The following is a 17,233-nucleotide window of genomic DNA, read 5'->3' as shown; positions in this document are numbered from 1 at the left end:
ATATTGGTTTGTTGTATGTTTAATCTATCAAAGCTTACAGACAGCATTGTTATTATTTATTTTTGCTAGAAGGTATTGTTTAATTCTAGGCACACATCACAATGGTTTATTTCCTGGAAGGTATTTTCTTATGATTCCCGACCACGATTTTCTGTTAATATAGTAATTGTAAAAAGTTTTTAATTATAATTTACTGACAAACTTTTTGAGATTAGACTGATAACATCACTAAAATGCAAACGGGCTGTTGTTGTTTGTTTTCTGTCTTCATGTTTCCATTAAAAGTTATCGTGACTAATGCTTAATATAAAAATCCCCGTTTGGAGCCCATTGAACTGGCCATTTTGTTCTGTGTGTATCAATTTACATGAGGCAGTTGGTCGAGGTTAAAATTGTGTGTAATTTCTCTCCGTAACTTGCTATTTTGTCCTGGCTAATTAGAGGCTGGAATTATGAAAACGGTTTTATGATCTCGGCCATACTTGTATTCATTGCCAGCATAATAGATATGTAAACAGATACTTATAAACATACAGAAGAAATCACTCATGCTGAAACATCGGGCCGCAAGCTTTAGTTTAGAGACAATATGCACAAGAGGTTTCAGTTTCATTTGCATTGCAAGAAATGATACAATTAAGAACAATTAAGTTTATTTGAAGGTAGCGTGATACCGCGTCAGATTTCGATGTAATTATGCTTTATCTGTTTTTATGAATTCAACATCGTAACCAATATCAGGCGCGTTTGATTAGCACAATAAAACGCAAGAGTAATTCTGACGAAAACTACGGGATGGGGCTTCATCGTTCTATTGTCATCAATCAGCTTTACAGTTGTTAAGTGGTATATTAGGACATGATTTGTGTTATTATCCAGTTAATTTTTAAATCTCATTTACAAAAGGTAGTAATTATACTCAAAATATCGGAAATTGAATTTCGCTGCGAGATAGTAACCGTGGAACTGGAAGATATCTTACCTCCACGAAAATAACCCACCTGGGGAGCGCTACTTCCCATTGACGTGGGGTCTGTGATTGCGGAGGGGCAGATTTCATTGGAGAGGAGGATGGGTCGGAGCTGATCTCTGTATTAAATAACCATAAATCTATTCTCTATGAATGGTCGGTTTAAACACAATGATAATCATTATCTCTATAAATTCTTTCCGAGAAATTGGCATTGTTGTAAATATCATCTATGACTCATATAGTCTTTGTTTAGGATGGCTAAATTTCAATAAAATAAAACAAGAGTAGTTCACTTTATCATAAAATAAAAATAAATAATAATTTCAATTTTTTAAGGACGTTATTATTGACTTAACGGGACTACTCAGAACGTGGTTCAATAAAGTGTGTTTTAACGGTCGTCATGGCGTGCAGATCATTACACCGTAAAATAAAGCAATATTATCTCCTGCGATATTCCGTTACCTACCGTCTAATAGAAATGATAAAAATATGCGCATTTTCGTCATTTTTAAATAATATTGAAAAATGATATTGTATTAAAAATTCAATATCTTCAATATTCAATAATTATCTTCAATAAATTACATATATACTTCTTGTGAATAAAATTCATTCGCATGAACCAAAGGTTTATTATATTCTGTAGAGTTTTATCGCCGATATGTTTCTCAGGTCATCAATTTTGTACTCTGTCTTATATTAAGTCGGTACAAGTTTTAAATCTGAGACTAAAAGATGACCTGAATACTTCAATATTATACAGCTTAAATAGAGGTAAAATATTTTTGGTTATTACATCACTCCCACCGGCCCTTCCATCTATAACCCTCCCCCCCCTCAAAAAAAATCTTTTACCTTTTTGATATTGAATAAATATTAAAAACCTTATAATCTATACCACTTTTAAATGATTTTCAGCATTTTTGTTTCTTAGTATGAAAAGAGAATACACACTGTATAAAAGGAATATGAAGCAATAGGAGAAATGATACATTAATAAGTAGGAATAGGAATAATAGAAAAGGAATGTATAGGAATAGGGGTTATAGAATAGGAATGTGTAGGAATAGGGGTTATAGAATAGGAATGTGTTGGAATAGGGGTTATAGAATAGGAATGTGTAGGAATAGGAGTTATAGAATAGGAATGTATAGGAATATGGGGCTATAGAATAGGAATGTGTAGGAATAGGGGTTATAGAATAGGAATGTGTAGGAATAGGGGTTATAGAATAGGAATGTGTAGGAATAGGGGTTATAGAATAGGAATGTGTAGGAATAGGGGTTATAGAATAGGAATGTGTAGGAATAGGGGTTATAGAATAGGAATGTATAGGAATATGGGGCTATAGAATAGGAATGTGTAGGAATAGGAGTTATAGAATAGGAATATGTAGGAATAGGAGTTATAGAATAGGAATGTGTAGAAATAGGATTTATAGAATAGGAATGTATAGGAATAGGAGTTATAAAAGAATTATAGGAATATATAAGGACACAACTTGAAGGAGGTAAAGATTTCGAGAGACAAAATTAAGAATAAATTCTGAATTTGTTAGCAGGGTATATCCGAGGTCATTTTGATTCAGGGTTTCCTTGGAAACTACCTCAGTGAACTGGAGACCCGTCACTAGACTTTCAGTGCAAAAGGATAAAGTGTCTTTCCCGCTGATACAACCACGTAACCACAGATGGATTCGTTTCTCAGAAAAAATGAGAAAGGTTTAGTGAACCTATTTGCCTAGGAAACGTTGATTCTCTCGTGGTGTTATGGCCTATGTTGTATGGCTGACGTGGCCTATGTTGTATGGATGACGTTGTTATGGCTGAAAACGAGCACACATGCGTATGTTGTATGGCTGACATTGTTGCGACTGGTAACGAGCACACATGCCTATGTTCTATGGCTGACGTGGGCTATGTTCTATGGATGACGTTGTTATGGCTGAAAACGAGCACACATGCCTATGTTGTATGGATGACGTTGTTATGACTGAAAACGAGCACACGGACATTTTTTACGGCTCAAACGAGTACACAGACCTAAATTACTAATGCTGAAAACGAGCATACGGGTCTATGTTGTTATTTCTGAATACGAACACACGGGCCTATGTTGTTATGGCAGAAAACGAGAAGGAGAAAACGAGCACATGGGCCTGTGTTGTTATTGCTGAAAACGAACACACGAGCCGATGTTTTTATGATAGAAAACGACCACACGGCCGTACGTTGTTATTGCTGAAAGCCCTCACGTGGGTACATGTTGTTAGGACAGAAAACAAAGGTGATCGTACAACTTGTAAAGGTTGTATTTGAATTTCAAAAGTTGTTTAATTCATCATGTTGCTGGGTTTTGTTTTCGAGTATTTGGGGTAAACTGGTGTGATAATATAAAAAGCCGTGTCTCGAATGTTCTGTTCTTGGAAGAAAAATCATAACATCTGTTAGATGATAAAAATATCAACTTTTGCAGGTAGTAGCATATTTAGTAACGTTACAAAATGTCAACAACACACCATGATTTTATGATACTTGACATCCATTTACATTACTCTAAATTGAAACAATTAACGAGAACAAATTTCATTGAATAATTGTTATTTTCAATTAAGAGTACGTGAATGATCACCAAACATCTGTGTGAGAAGGATCATAACACGGGTAGCCCATAAGGTCATAACCTTTATGCACGTGTTTGACGGCAGGAGCGTTCGTTTTGACAGTCGCTGAACAAATGTCGGCATAACGGAAACCACGTGACTTGCATTACTAATTCTTTCTCTAAAAACTATTACTATTTTTCACCGCGCGTGCTATGGTGGGTCTTCGGGGCACTTGCAGGATTTCAGGATAATACGTCATTTTAACACCTCGGCCTGGCATGAGATGTTGAAGGACTGAAGTAGTATTGAATTTAATTTAGTACAAATAGTAACGTGTGTGTTATGTACAGTCGGTAAGACACTGCTTTCATCGTCCTTGTCTCCGCGTGTTTTGAAGTGGTAGATATGCTGACTGGCTCAGGGTTATGTTTTAATGAGGGACCGCGCAGGCTTCATGCCGGCCAGGTCACCCCTATCGTAAGCCAGGTGAGGAAGGAAGGACAAAGGCGTAAAAAAGCCTAGTATGCCATCACGTACAACTGAAATATAGGGGTTCACTATATTCTTAGATTATTAATTGTCTTATCGTAACTTTACATTGCTGTGAATTATGAGTCCATGAACGCAGACGTTAGGACATTATTAAAGAAACGGGACACTAATTCCGGGTAACATCCTCCGGTTTAGCGTGCTTTGATACCTATGCTTTTTATATTTGAATTGTTGTAATTATTCACGACAGACAAATAATGAACCTGGAAGTATCCTATGGCTATAAGACTTAACACTACAAAGTACTGATTCTCTGGTATGTAATCAACACGAAAACTTATTTATTTCTAACTAGACCCAAAAGTGTTTAAATCTGAAACGTCGCGTCACCTCATTGAACCACTAAATATACAGCGGATGTTCCCTCCACCCACCAGTACATTTACACCGGATCTTCACCCCACTCACCCGTACATATACGCCGGATCTTCTTCCTACCTACCAGTACATATACACCGGATCTTCACTACACTGGATTTTCACCCCACTCACCCGTACATATACACCGGATCTTCACCCCACTCACCCGTACATATACGCCGGATCTTCTTCCTACCTACCAGTACATATACACCGGATTTTCACTACACTGGATCTTCACCCCACTCACCCGTACATATACACCGGATCTTCACCCCACTCATCAGTACATACATATATACCGGATCTTCTTCCTACCTACCAGTACATATACACCGGATCTTCTTCCTACCTACCAGTACATATACACCGGATCTTCACTACACTGGATCTTCACCCCACCCACCAGTACATATACACCGGATCTAGACCCCTCTCACCAGTACATATACACCGGATCTAGACCCCTCTCACCAGTACATATACACCGGATCTAGACCCCTCTCACCAGTACATATACACCGGACCTTTAACCCCTTATATGACCTGTACAAACCGGACTTTTACCCTCATCATTCGTTGTGTATATACTGGTAAAATGTAGACGTTCATCTTGACGCCAATATCGTTTTTTTATTATTTTATTTGTCTCGTTATTTAGACATCCTTGTAGCCCGATCGTTTATAAACTGATAAATCTTACTACTGTCGTAAATGTCCAAAAATATTTTTCAATGATGCGTGCAAAATCTGCAAATTTGTATTGTCTGGTTTTACCATGTCCATAATGTCATATTTACCGCGTGTATCGTTCAACAAATCAACTACAGCCGACTGATCCAAGAACAGAAGAAGGCGATTGTATAATATCTGGGATCTCGTTATTTCTTAAAATAATATTCATAATTAAACTAATTTCGTATCGTTGTTATGCGTTAAAATCACAGTTGGTTCAGCATCAAACAGGTTAAATTTGGACATTTGTCTATTTTTGTTGGGGTCTGTTGAGATTAATTGGTCAGACTGTCCTTTGATGTTTTGAACCGGGTTAACACGTTGGCCACCATCCGTTGTCTGGAATCATTTACAAATCGATCTCTCCGATAAGGCTGGATGTCAACTATACCAAGTATATAAACAGCTCGGAGTTCAAAAACTCAACACGCGTTAACGAAGAATTACAAATAATCATTAGTGAAAAGGAAACAAAAGATTAATGCAGTTATATATTGTTAAACTGGATGTATGTTCTTGGAAAATACATGTTCAATAGTTCTTGGACGTCCGCGTCAGTTGTTCGACGAGCACGTTTTGTGTCGCCTCAGATGTCCACTGCACGACGTTCCGTCCAGAGAAAGCCTTCTAACATGTCAGGCGCAACATCGCTTTCACCGCAGCCGCCGGCCATTATCAAACAAGGCATTTGTTGGTAATTATCCACTTCTCACAAGTGCACATGTCAATCAAACTTAATGTCGATTTCACCTGTGAGGCGCACGTGCATGTCAATTGCAATACCTGATGACGTCCCGAGAGATACGATCACCCCCATTGATCTGGCAGTGGCTGAATCTTGTGGCCAGATGGCGTTGTCAGATGAGATGGGTTACGGTAATTATATTTCTGTGTTACCTGCTTGAGGAAATCTGTCCTGTATCGAGAGGGATATGTGTATTGTTGACAATATTGGTCCTGTTAAGCCGGAAAAATGGCAAATCGGCAGGAAAGTCAACAACAGTATGCAATAGGAACCCGTACAGACGAGTGATTATCACGATGTTCAATGATCATCCAATGATAACGTTTGTACAGAACAGAAGTTAACACCCTATAACGAAATGCTGATAATAAGATATGTAAATACGATAAAGTGAATGTGTGTGTTCTGTTCATCTGAGTACGTTTAATGAGATACACCACGCCGCGAGCTGCAGTTAGTTACAATAACTGTTGCATATTCACAAGGATACGTTAATTTACCAATATTTGAAAACAATAATAACAATAATAATAAACCAACAGCAATATTGATGACAATAGTAACGACAAATCCGGAACATTTGTGGACAGAATGAAACCGTTATATCTATTCAATCATATACGTCCCTGATTCAATATAATATTCAACTTCGTTGTAAAACAATATTCTTACAGGGGTTGGTCATTGTGTAAACCAAATCGGAACGTAGTTTAACTTTTACTCAGGTGAAAATCGCTGTCAACGGCGCTGATTTATTAATTTAGTTTATTCTTGCTGCACAATCCATAATTGAAAATATGGAGATCTATCTGCTTGAAGAAAATAAGGTAAAGAATCACATTGTAAGAGGGAGATATAGCAGCAGAGTCAATGAGGGAAAAATAAATAAAAGTGGGAGATTTACCAACTGAGTCGATGAGGGAAAGGAAATAAATTTGGGAGGTTTACCAACTGCGTCAACGGCAAAGATTCTGAATGAAATATGCTGAAAACGACTAATACATGACCCTGATTCTTTGAATAAAAAAAATTTCTCGCGTGGCATTATTGATTAACAGTAGGTTACCAATGCCATAGCGGAAGTTAAAGAAGAGTGACATCCCCTGTGTAATTGTGACGTCATAATCATTTACCATAGTTTATTGTTGCGGATAAACGATTTACACGCATTCCGATGTTACCTCCAATTAACCATATTTGACGACTGTAACCACAAACAATTTGCATCGTTTTAACAACAAGTTATAAAGTTTTGCAAGGTAAGAGAGATGCCCAGCTGATAAATCGTTATTTTTGGTAGTACAGTAATACATAAGATCTATACATAGGACCTACTGTACTCCAGGTAGTCACTTTTCTTTTCACTGGCTTTTGTCTGTATAACTGTTAGGGACGATATAACTTCATCAACCTTTAATTAATGAACATAACAAATTCAGAAAATATTTGTAATGCTTTGATGGAAATAAATCTCTCAAACATAAATTTGTTGCTGTAACCCTGCTAATTTTTATTCGACAACACTTACCTCCATTTGATTTTTTCTATTCTTTATCTTTGACTCAGTTCAGATTTAAACCAACATCATGCATAACGGTGAAGATTTAGTGGGCGTTAGTTATCCGGCAATGAGATACCAGCCAGTCAATAGGACGTCCAGAAGAAAGGTTTCTAACTTTCCAGTAGACACATTCGACCTCAGGGTGCACGTACTAGTAGGCTACATGGAGGAGGCTATCCGTCGTCCTTTACCAAATCAGGTTTTTGATGAAACAGATGACGACAATGATATTGAATCAGTTAAGTCCAGTGGAGAAGAAATGAGCGATGATGATGATGATGATGATGATGATGATGATGATGATGATGATGATGATGATGATGATGATGATGAAATAAATGACATGTATAACGAGTATGACAATCTTGGGAGTTTCTTCACTGAAAAAGACGGTACCCAAGAGCCTTATGAAGTCTATGTTCGGTTCTCATTCAGTCCTCTGCCCGATGACGACGAGGCAAACATTGATGACGGAAACATCGAGGAAACCGGAACAGAAAATGGTACGCTGCATAAACATCTAAAAAAAGAGTTAATGTAGAATATGCTGCATTCCACTTCTGATAAACAAGTAAGATTAGAGTAAAATATGCTGTATTCCACTTCAAATGTATTTCTTATGTATGCCAATGTAGCATGTATATTTCTATTGTTCTATACAAAACCAGTTTTCACGGAGTAGAGGTTCGTTGCTCAGAACGTACGATACTTTGTTATTTCCAGACCACGCAGAGTCATCGAATCCGCGTTGGGAGTCGTGTTCTGTAAGTATATAAACATAGCGTTCGGATGGTTTCTATCAAAATTCCCATTTCAGATGCAGCTATAAATAAAATCATTTACAGCCTTAAAGGTCAAGGTCACTGTTAGAAAAAAGTTCACTAATACTGGGCCACTGGCCAGGTTTATGGTATCGATGATCAGTCTTACTCTAGGTTACTGTTAGTGGAATGTTACTTCTGTTCGGAGCTTTGGTAAAATACCTTCTCTTTATTTGGCAATTAAATGTTAATGTTCCCGTTTCAGAAGAATGGAAGTGAAAATGTGAAGAGATCGAGTTCTACGTGCCTTAATTGCTTCAAAATGACTTACCGTAAATATGGTAGGTATACTATTGTGATATCTATAGGGACAGTAGTAAAGGGTCAGTTGTGTCGTGTTATATATTCGTGTTACAATAAAAAAATAATATCGTCTTTATTGTAACTTATTCAAAATACTGTAGCGACCATTATCTTTATAGTGTATCAAAACAAAGCATTTTTGTCCTGTGTAGTAAATGTTACTGAAACATTAGACTGCCATCATTGGAATATTCAGTATTAATATCAATAGTATCAATATATAGTTTTATAATCGTATCTTTTATTCATAGGACTGTCTCTCTTTTCTCTTAGGCGAAGACGACGAAGTGAAACCCACAAAGTCCGTGAAAAGACCTAGTACTTTCCGTAGAGTGTTCAACTTTTCCCACAAATTCCAGCGTTGGATAAATTTCTAATATGTTTAGAGATATACAGTACATATGTACTCCTTTTTTTCATGATATTACTTTCTTATCAACACTACACATTCATTGTAGTTTTTATAAATGTTTAACTGATAGTTCTGCAATTGTACAAGGAACATGTCGGTTTTATTTCAATACAATTTGTAACTGTTTTACTGTTTTTACATTTTTATCATATCATACAATATATTCTTGTTATTAAATACTTATACTTAACAAGATACAAATTTGTATTTTGAGCAATTTTAATTAAAACGTGTTAAAATATCTATAAAATATATTGAGGTGTTTTTTTATTATTAGATTTAATATCTATTGTAAACTCAGTTTTCAATAACTTACTAGTTAGTTGGATGCCAGGTGTGTCCTGTTTCATATATGTTGATATTTCAACTAAAACAATGTGTCGATATCAAATTAAACTTCAAGTAGTTTTTTATGATTAATAGCGAACGGGTGTTACGGGCAAATTCAATAAAAACTATGATAAAATTGGAAAAATACACCACCGACGAGGATGGGATTCGAACCCACGCGGGGAGACCCCAATGGATTAGCAGTCCATCGCCTTAACCACTCGGCCACCTCGTCTTCTTGATGTTGAAAATTGAGGTGAGTAAGCTGATAGTGTCATATTTTAAGTGAAATCGTCGGTCATGTCGCCAGTACATTGGTGTTCGTCGGTTATATGATACCCGGACAAGGGAGGAGTGACAGATACGGTAAACATATTAACCAACCAAAGAAAGTAAATTTGACAAAGAAATCAAGAAAGAAGCTGATTTGATTGTAAAGGACAAGCTAGATTCGCACTGATCCAAATCGGATCAGATTCAAAACCTATCTGCAACACTCACACGGACAGCGTACAATGCCGTAAAATTAGGTCACTGTGATATTAATCCAAGGTCAGGTGGTCAAATTAAAGCAAACTTTACAGTCAGAATATTCTTGTAAAGGCGATAATGTCTGAACACTCGAAACCATTTCGAAGAATCTGGAAACATAACTGCATCATTCACATGCAAAGTGAAGTGCGCTGATATTAGGTCACTTTGACACTGACCCCAAGGTCGAAGATTGAAATAGTTGATTTATAGCATTATTTTCATGTCGGGACCAAAGCTTTTAAATTATCTCAAATATCAAATATAAAATTTAGACATACCTGCATTCATTTAGCATTCCCCTAAGTAATGTTATGTTCTTGAAAGTCACCTGATCATATGTTCATGATATGTCAGATGTCAAGGTCAGTTTTTTAAAAATCCTTTATTGGCATATAGTTTATAACTTTTGAAAGCAAATGTCACTTGACTTAAAGATATGGTTAAATCGCTTGACGATTAGTCATGGTCAAATCATAAACGTTCTGCTGGTAAAATTTTGTTTATGACATCAAGAAAAAAATTTATACGGATGAAGAAGTAAATGCATGTTGAAAGATTAAAGGTCAAGGTTAAAAAAGGAATTAATACAAAGCTGTAATCTTGTCCAATATGTCATATATATATATATATATGCGTGATATTGTTTAATCTAACTAACTTTTATATCTTAACTGGTAAACATTTTATGACTAAATGAGGAAGAAAGGACCGTCGACTTGTCATACCTTAACTGACCCGGCACACTCTTATGATTTCTATCCATCCAGTGGTTTCACGAAGTGGTTACACTATATGGTGTCTGTGTATATTTTCCTACATCACAAAAATTAACTAGTTATAACCTAAAATAAGTATTCGCTAGTATTTCCTTTGGAATGAAAGTGCGTAAAATTATGTGAATCGACGCGGGCGAAACCACATTTCCCTGACTTAGTAAATTTATGAGTCCTACATTTAATCTGTCTATAGCATTCGATTTGTCAGACGATAAATGACGCTGAGTCAGAATCAGCAAAAACCAACAACAATGCGAAAAGGCGAAAACACATTACATCAGAAAGACAAAACTGACTGATTGGTAGTAGGTTTTAATCTCGTGATTCAATACTTTGGTTTGACAGACTTTTGTTCTTTTTTTTTTGTCTATTGTAGTTTTATTGCAGAACGAATGTTACACGCTGACTAGCCACGATATGTAAACGAAGATGTTTCCCAGTTTTGTTTCATCAATCTTGTTTTCGATACGGAATCGATCTCCTTGTTAGGACAACACCTGCCACCTCATTGGTGTATCCTTTACCTGCATATAACCTCATACCTTTAATTACCTGTACACCTCCCTATCTCGATAAAATACCAACTGTCTCACCTGTAACAAAACATGATTGAATTGCTTTTAAAACATGATTTCCTCCCGTATAGTAAAATAACATCCAAGTGTTTTATCTGTACAAAAAAACCTTCAATTACTTGATTGAAATCTGATTTTCTGTATAAAGGTATTCCTTTCCCTTATAAATCGACCACCTGTTTACCTGAAAAAAGCCTTTTTAATTAAATATATATGGAAATCTAATTCCATAAAAAGTGTTCTCAATATATTAATTAGTATATGTCCAGCGATATGATAAAGGAGAGAACGAATGATACTGCGACATTCGTGACGACAATTCTGAGCCCCGCGAGGAGTCCATACCCTGCTCCCCGGGCACTCTCCACGAAATCGCATTAATACGCCATCAGATCGCTGGAATAACGATGTATGACACATTATTAACTTGCCACAGAGGGGACGAGCACCTGTCAAGGTGAGCTTCAGACTGATCGAACGGTGATCGATACAATTTTAATTTACTATCACGATAATAACTAGCTTGTGTTATCTATTCCCAGGAACCACACAAAACACACGATATGATGACGAAGTGGTGCTTTAATGTATTGCAATCGAGTTGTATTAGAATAGCCGACGATACCTGCTGAGTGAACAGGTTTAATACTAGTAATTGAATAAAATAAAACAACATCTAACGACTCCTGGCTTCCCCCACATCATCCGCCTGGTGTATTTTATCTGTTTGTGTGGTAGATGAACTTTACACCTCCCACAACGACAAACCTAACCAGTGCACGGTTACATGCGTTTACCGCACCTATACCGGTTCATCTACACCATCAAATTAGCTAATCAGATATTTACAATACAAATATGTTTTTTTTTTGCAATGAATAGATGTTTGTCAGTCAGAGAGGCTGCGTACATAGAGATGACGTCTCTGGTAATCTGGCTTCGTTTACTTTCCAAGCTACCGCTACAAAATGTCAGCGGATTCCAGATAGCATTAGCTGTCAAGACCGTAAATTTATAAAAGTAGAAATATCTTACCAAAGTTTGTCTTTCTGTTGCCTTGATTCAGAACTGAACAGCCAGTTTGTACGTGAAAGTTGCATATAATAAAACCCCCACATATATTTCTAAATATAATTTACAAGAAAGTTAATCCATTTATCAATTCCGACACCATGAACAGTTGTAAGTTTCGAGCATCAGATAAGGTTGTTTTCATAAGATAATGGTTTGAATTATTGGGTAATATGCTGTTCCTTCAGCCCCAAGAAAGGTCATCAGATTTATTTGTGTACATGTTCACGCACATGGACTAAAGAACCTGTCAAAATGTTTTGATAAAGATGATATTAAGAAATGAGCCTGTTTGACACGTTTTGCCATGTCCGTCACTCTCTAAACTGCCAACTCCGTTTATTTGCCAACTATTTGATGACAGGCTTAGGGTGCTACCACCTAAATTGTAAGGGTTTTAGAGGTGTCGTCTAACGCGGCAATATATCAAAGTTTTGGAGGTGTTGTCCAAGGCAGAAATGTGAAGAAGTTTGGGAGGTGTCGTCCAAGGCGGGAATGTGAAGTAGTAGTGTCGTCCATGGCGGTAATGTGTAAACGTTTGGGAGGTGTCGTCCACGGCGGTAATGTGTAAAGTTTGGGAGGTGTTGTCCACGGCGGTAATGTTTAAAGTTTGGAAGGTGTCATCCACGACAGTAATATGTAAAAGTTTGGGAGGGTATCGTCCACGGCAGTAATGTGTAAAAGTTTGGGAGGTGTTGTCCAAGGCAGAAATGTGAAGAAGTTTAGGAGATATCGTCCAAGGCGGGATGTGAAGAAGTAGTGTCGTCCATGTTGGTAATGTGTAAACGTTTGGGAGGTGTCGTCCATGGCGGTAATGTGTAAAAGTTTGGGAGGTGTCGCCCACGGCGGAAATGTGTAAAGTTTGGGAGGTGTCGCCCACGGCGGAAATGTGTAAAGTTTGGGAGGTGTCGTCCACGACAGTAATGTGTAAAAGTTTGGGAGGTGTCGTCCACGGCGGAAATGTGTAAACGTTTGGAAGGGTGTCGTCCATGGCAGTAATGTGTAAAGTTTTGGAGGTGTCGTCCATGGCGGAAATGTGTAAACGTTTGGGAGGTGTCGCCCATGGCGGAAATGTGTAAAAGTTTGGGAGGGTGTCGTCCAAGGCGGAAATGTGTAAACGTTTGGGAGGTGTCTTCCAAGGCAGTTATGTGTTAAAGTCTGGGAGGTATCATCCGAGATGGAAATGTGTTTTAAGTCTGGGAGGTATCGTCCAAGGCAATTATGTCTGAGAGCTGGAGGCGTCTTCCAAGGCAGTAAGGAGTAAATAGGAGTATATGTTAATTCCGCAGGTGGCTGTATTCTTCGTAAGATAATTTTATATAGTGATATTGGTGTTGGTAGTACATACTTAATTGACAGTATATTTTGCAGTATATATGAGCATGCATTGAACCATCAAGATGTCATTCATGGTTGGTATAAAAGGCAAACCTTTTGTAGGCATAGATATGCGTGCTAGTAAGACAACAAGGCGATGTGCAAGCAAATTTACGTGTTTAATCGGGTACCATGGAAACCATGTATGGTTTTTCTGATTGGCTGAGAACCAATGAAGGTAAAGAGATGTATGGTGACAATAGAAAGTAATTCCTTCGTAAATATCACGTTTGACTAAGGTGTAGTTTAAGGGACTAATCCCTGTTAAAATTACCGTTTGTTGATCTTTCATGGTTTGAACAGTACTACACGTGATTTATAAGTAATCATAGCAGGCCTTATAGTAAAGCTGTAAAAACAACAAAATGTGAAATCAATTTTGCATACGTTTTTATTGGAAAGGAAAATGCATTCACATTTTAATAATATCGTTAAAGAAATGAGAAATCTATTGACAGATTTCTGGAATTAGCAATGCATGTCCTAACAATGTTTATACATAACAAGAAATGTCCCAAGGATGGGGACTGGAAAATTTGCCATAGCAATAGATATGCATCTGTTGGAAAATGTCACAATCTTACAATGCTTTTCTATATTTTGTTTAAGAAAAAAAGAAGGGTAATCCTTCTTGATATATGTGACGACCAAAACGTTTGTGCTCCTCAGATCAAAACCTTTTAATATCTTACATTTCTAGATACAGATTATTCAATGCTTGGTTATAAGTAGCCGATCCATGCTATTACTGATACCTTGATTTAAACATCCTTAAGATTCATTATCAACATGTCCTATATTGTCAATGTAATTTAAACGTTAACGTACAATTCCAAGATCTATTGAATAAATGTTATTTCATAGTTCCTTTACACCAAAATATACAAAAGATCCAGCAAAATTTTAATATCATTTTCAAGAAGTTATGTAAAATTAGCAACACAGAACTAGACTAAATTTTATTGATGTAATCTAACATGCAATCCTATTTATGCAGAACACTTACAAAACAATTACAAACTTATGTCCCCTGAATTGCACAGTGGGACAATTGTGATGTTTGGAACATTCTCTGTAGGTAATGAGCGCATCCAATGAATACCATTCAATATTCATTTTTACTGCAGAAATTCAAAATTTTAATTTACAAAGAAATTTCAAAATTTGAATTTACAAAGAAATTTTGGAAGCAACACATCATAAATTTGCTTTCCTTTTTGGTAAAAAATACCATCTTCTAAAGTCTTTAAATTTAGCACTAATATGGGTCTTGAAATATTATTTTTTCATTTCATATTAATAAAGGTAGTGGTTGATTGTTTGAAATACCTGTACATATACACATAGTAATCTACATCTGTTAAAAATATGTCTCAAGATATTCTGCATGTCTAGTCAAAACAGAAGACTCAGACTTTCTATAAATAAAATCCCTTGGCATAAAAATATCCTAACTACCAGTTGTTGAGCTTTAACACTTGTCTGTACAAGCAGATCAATTCAAGACACTCAAATATAGCAGTAATTCATTTTGTCCATAACATTTCTGTAATACATGTATAACATTTCATAAGGTATTTCCTTTCCTAATTGCACTAAAACTACACATCAGTGTCAACACTAATACACCAGTGGACACCAAAACTGTATGTTCAAACACCTACAAATGTTTTCCATTATACAGTAAAACAATCTAATGCTACAATGTTTTGTCTTAGTTGAAGCATCTACACAAAAATACACATTCTATACGTAATCTGACGTACTATGTACAAAGGTTTCATGTAAAATTTCAATAAAATCCAACTCAATAAAAATAACAGGTATAGAAAAAAAATCTGAGACAGTGTTTCTTTGCTCTGGTGTAAACTTCACTTAATAAATAGTGTATCTCTTAGTCGGCTTATAACATGTTATTTCATAAGTAAAATCGTTTAAAGATGATCATGGATAATGCTTAATACACAATAATGTATTGTAACTATTACTGCTGGTTTTTTTTGTTGGTTTCTAAGTTATTGATGAAATGTTTGTTTTAATTTTTGTTTTGACATTGGACAAATTCATCATTTAACCAACAATGCATTTCAATTCGAATTTCGTTAAAACAATTTTTATGCTTTAGGAATTGAATGTAAACTGTATATACATATGTTTAAGAGGGGTTCAAAATAAAGTTAAATTTTTGCATATCTAAACAAGTGCTGCCAGTTGGCTGGAACAAGAGATAAGGTAGGGGTGTCAAAACTAAGGTTGAAGGTTTCTGTATTCCAAACTTCTATCATTTTCTTAGAAAATATTTTACTGAAAGGATAATTTCTTTCCACTACAATGATTTTCAACATATCATATATTTCCCTTCAGTCATTACAATTTTCTTCCTTAACATAAATTCACTAAATACTTTTTCATCATGTTCAATAATTCTAGCTTAATACTCTCCCAATCTCTTCATTTAATCATTTACTTTTATATAAAATTTCACAGAGTATATTTCATATTCTATATCTTAACTGGTAACCAAACATTTTTTTCTGTAATTATTATGCAATTTGAAATGCCAATGTTTTGAAAGAATATTTTTTAATGAAGTAGACAGAGGGAGTACAAACAAATCAACTTAAAATTAACTTATTCTTTTTAAAGAAGGAGAATGTTCCACTTTCTGGCTTAAAACTGAAAATCACTGTTCATATTCAAAACATGTCACAAATCATATTGAATTTCAGCAAGACTAGATTTAGTCATTTTATTTTCACTATACATACAAATATTCATCATAAGTATACATGGTACCAGTTTGCATTACAAAATCATTTTACACATACTATACATTAGCAAATATACATATATTTCATATCGATATACAGTTCAATTATTTACATCCATGGCAAGAACGGTATATTGCTGATGAGTAGTAAATAGTAACTGCTCAATACATCACCATTAAAACATTTGTCATTAAAACATACACAATGAAAACATTCATCATTAAACATACACCATTAACACATTCATCATTAAAACAATATCAATCATCATTGGTTAAATGAATAAAATAATGGTTCTTTTCAAAATTGGAATTAAACTCATTATTTTTTTAAAAAATAATTCCAAGTACACGACTCACATTACAACAACCTATGCTAAATATTTAAACCTGATTAATATACAATGACTAGGTTTAATGATATTATAAATACCAATCATACATTTTATGAAAATTTCTGATCAAGACTTGTTCACATAGATTAGAATTTCTATGTTAATTTTTTTTTAATCAAATCAAAGCTTTAAAAAAAAAAAAAAAACAGGAAAAACAAACAAAATAGAATAGATCACTGTAGGTAAAACTGCAGCAATCTAATGATATTCAACAGAAAATAGATTTTTTGATTTCCAACTGATTATCATTTCTGACAAATTCAAAGTTTTAGAAATAAACTATACTGATTGGTGTGAAATATGTGTGTGTATAAGGTATTAGAAAGGCTAAGTAC

At 35.5% G+C, this 17,233-nt stretch overlaps 1 protein-coding gene and 1 non-coding gene across 2 annotated transcripts; one reads left to right on the top strand and one right to left on the bottom strand.

The window, feature by feature from the left end:
• Nucleotides 1-7,559: 7,559 nt before the first annotated feature.
• Nucleotides 7,560-9,035, top strand: LOC132548171 (trigger factor-like). Its single transcript, XM_060211993.1, has 4 exons — nucleotides 7,560-8,037; nucleotides 8,258-8,298; nucleotides 8,561-8,627; nucleotides 8,932-9,035. The coding sequence occupies exons 1-4, from the start codon at nucleotides 7,560-7,562 to the stop codon at nucleotides 9,033-9,035; spliced, it is 690 nt and encodes a 229-aa protein (XP_060067976.1).
• Nucleotides 9,036-9,553: 518 nt separating this feature from the next.
• Nucleotides 9,554-9,635, bottom strand: Trnas-gcu (transfer RNA serine (anticodon GCU)). Its single transcript has one exon. It is a non-coding gene; the product is annotated as a tRNA-Ser (tRNA).
• Between the last annotated feature and the right edge of the window lie 7,598 nt (nucleotides 9,636-17,233).

The sequence above is a fragment of the Ylistrum balloti genome, unplaced genomic scaffold (genome assembly GCF_031769215.1).
Source record: "Ylistrum balloti isolate Yb309-2 unplaced genomic scaffold, AGI_CSIRO_Ybal_v1 Utg370006, whole genome shotgun sequence".
NCBI classification, from domain to species: domain Eukaryota; kingdom Metazoa; phylum Mollusca; class Bivalvia; order Pectinida; family Pectinidae; genus Ylistrum; species Ylistrum balloti.
Note: the sequence above shows the minus strand (reverse complement) of the source record. Positions and strands in the feature narration are given on the sequence as shown.

What these genes read in the sequence shown, in the direction of transcription:
- LOC132548171 (XM_060211993.1), top strand. Translation starts at nt 7,560, where the DNA reads ATGCATAACGGTGAAGATTTAGTGGGCGTTAGTTATCCGGCAATGAGA. An exon ending in CGCGTTGGGAGTCGTGTTCT is followed by an intron (nt 8,299 to 8,560) that starts GTAAGTATATAA and finishes TTCCCGTTTCAG; the next exon opens with AAGAATGGAAGTGAAAATGT. An exon ending in TTGCTTCAAAATGACTTACC is followed by an intron (nt 8,628 to 8,931) that starts GTAAATATGGTA and finishes CTTTTCTCTTAG; the next exon opens with GCGAAGACGACGAAGTGAAA.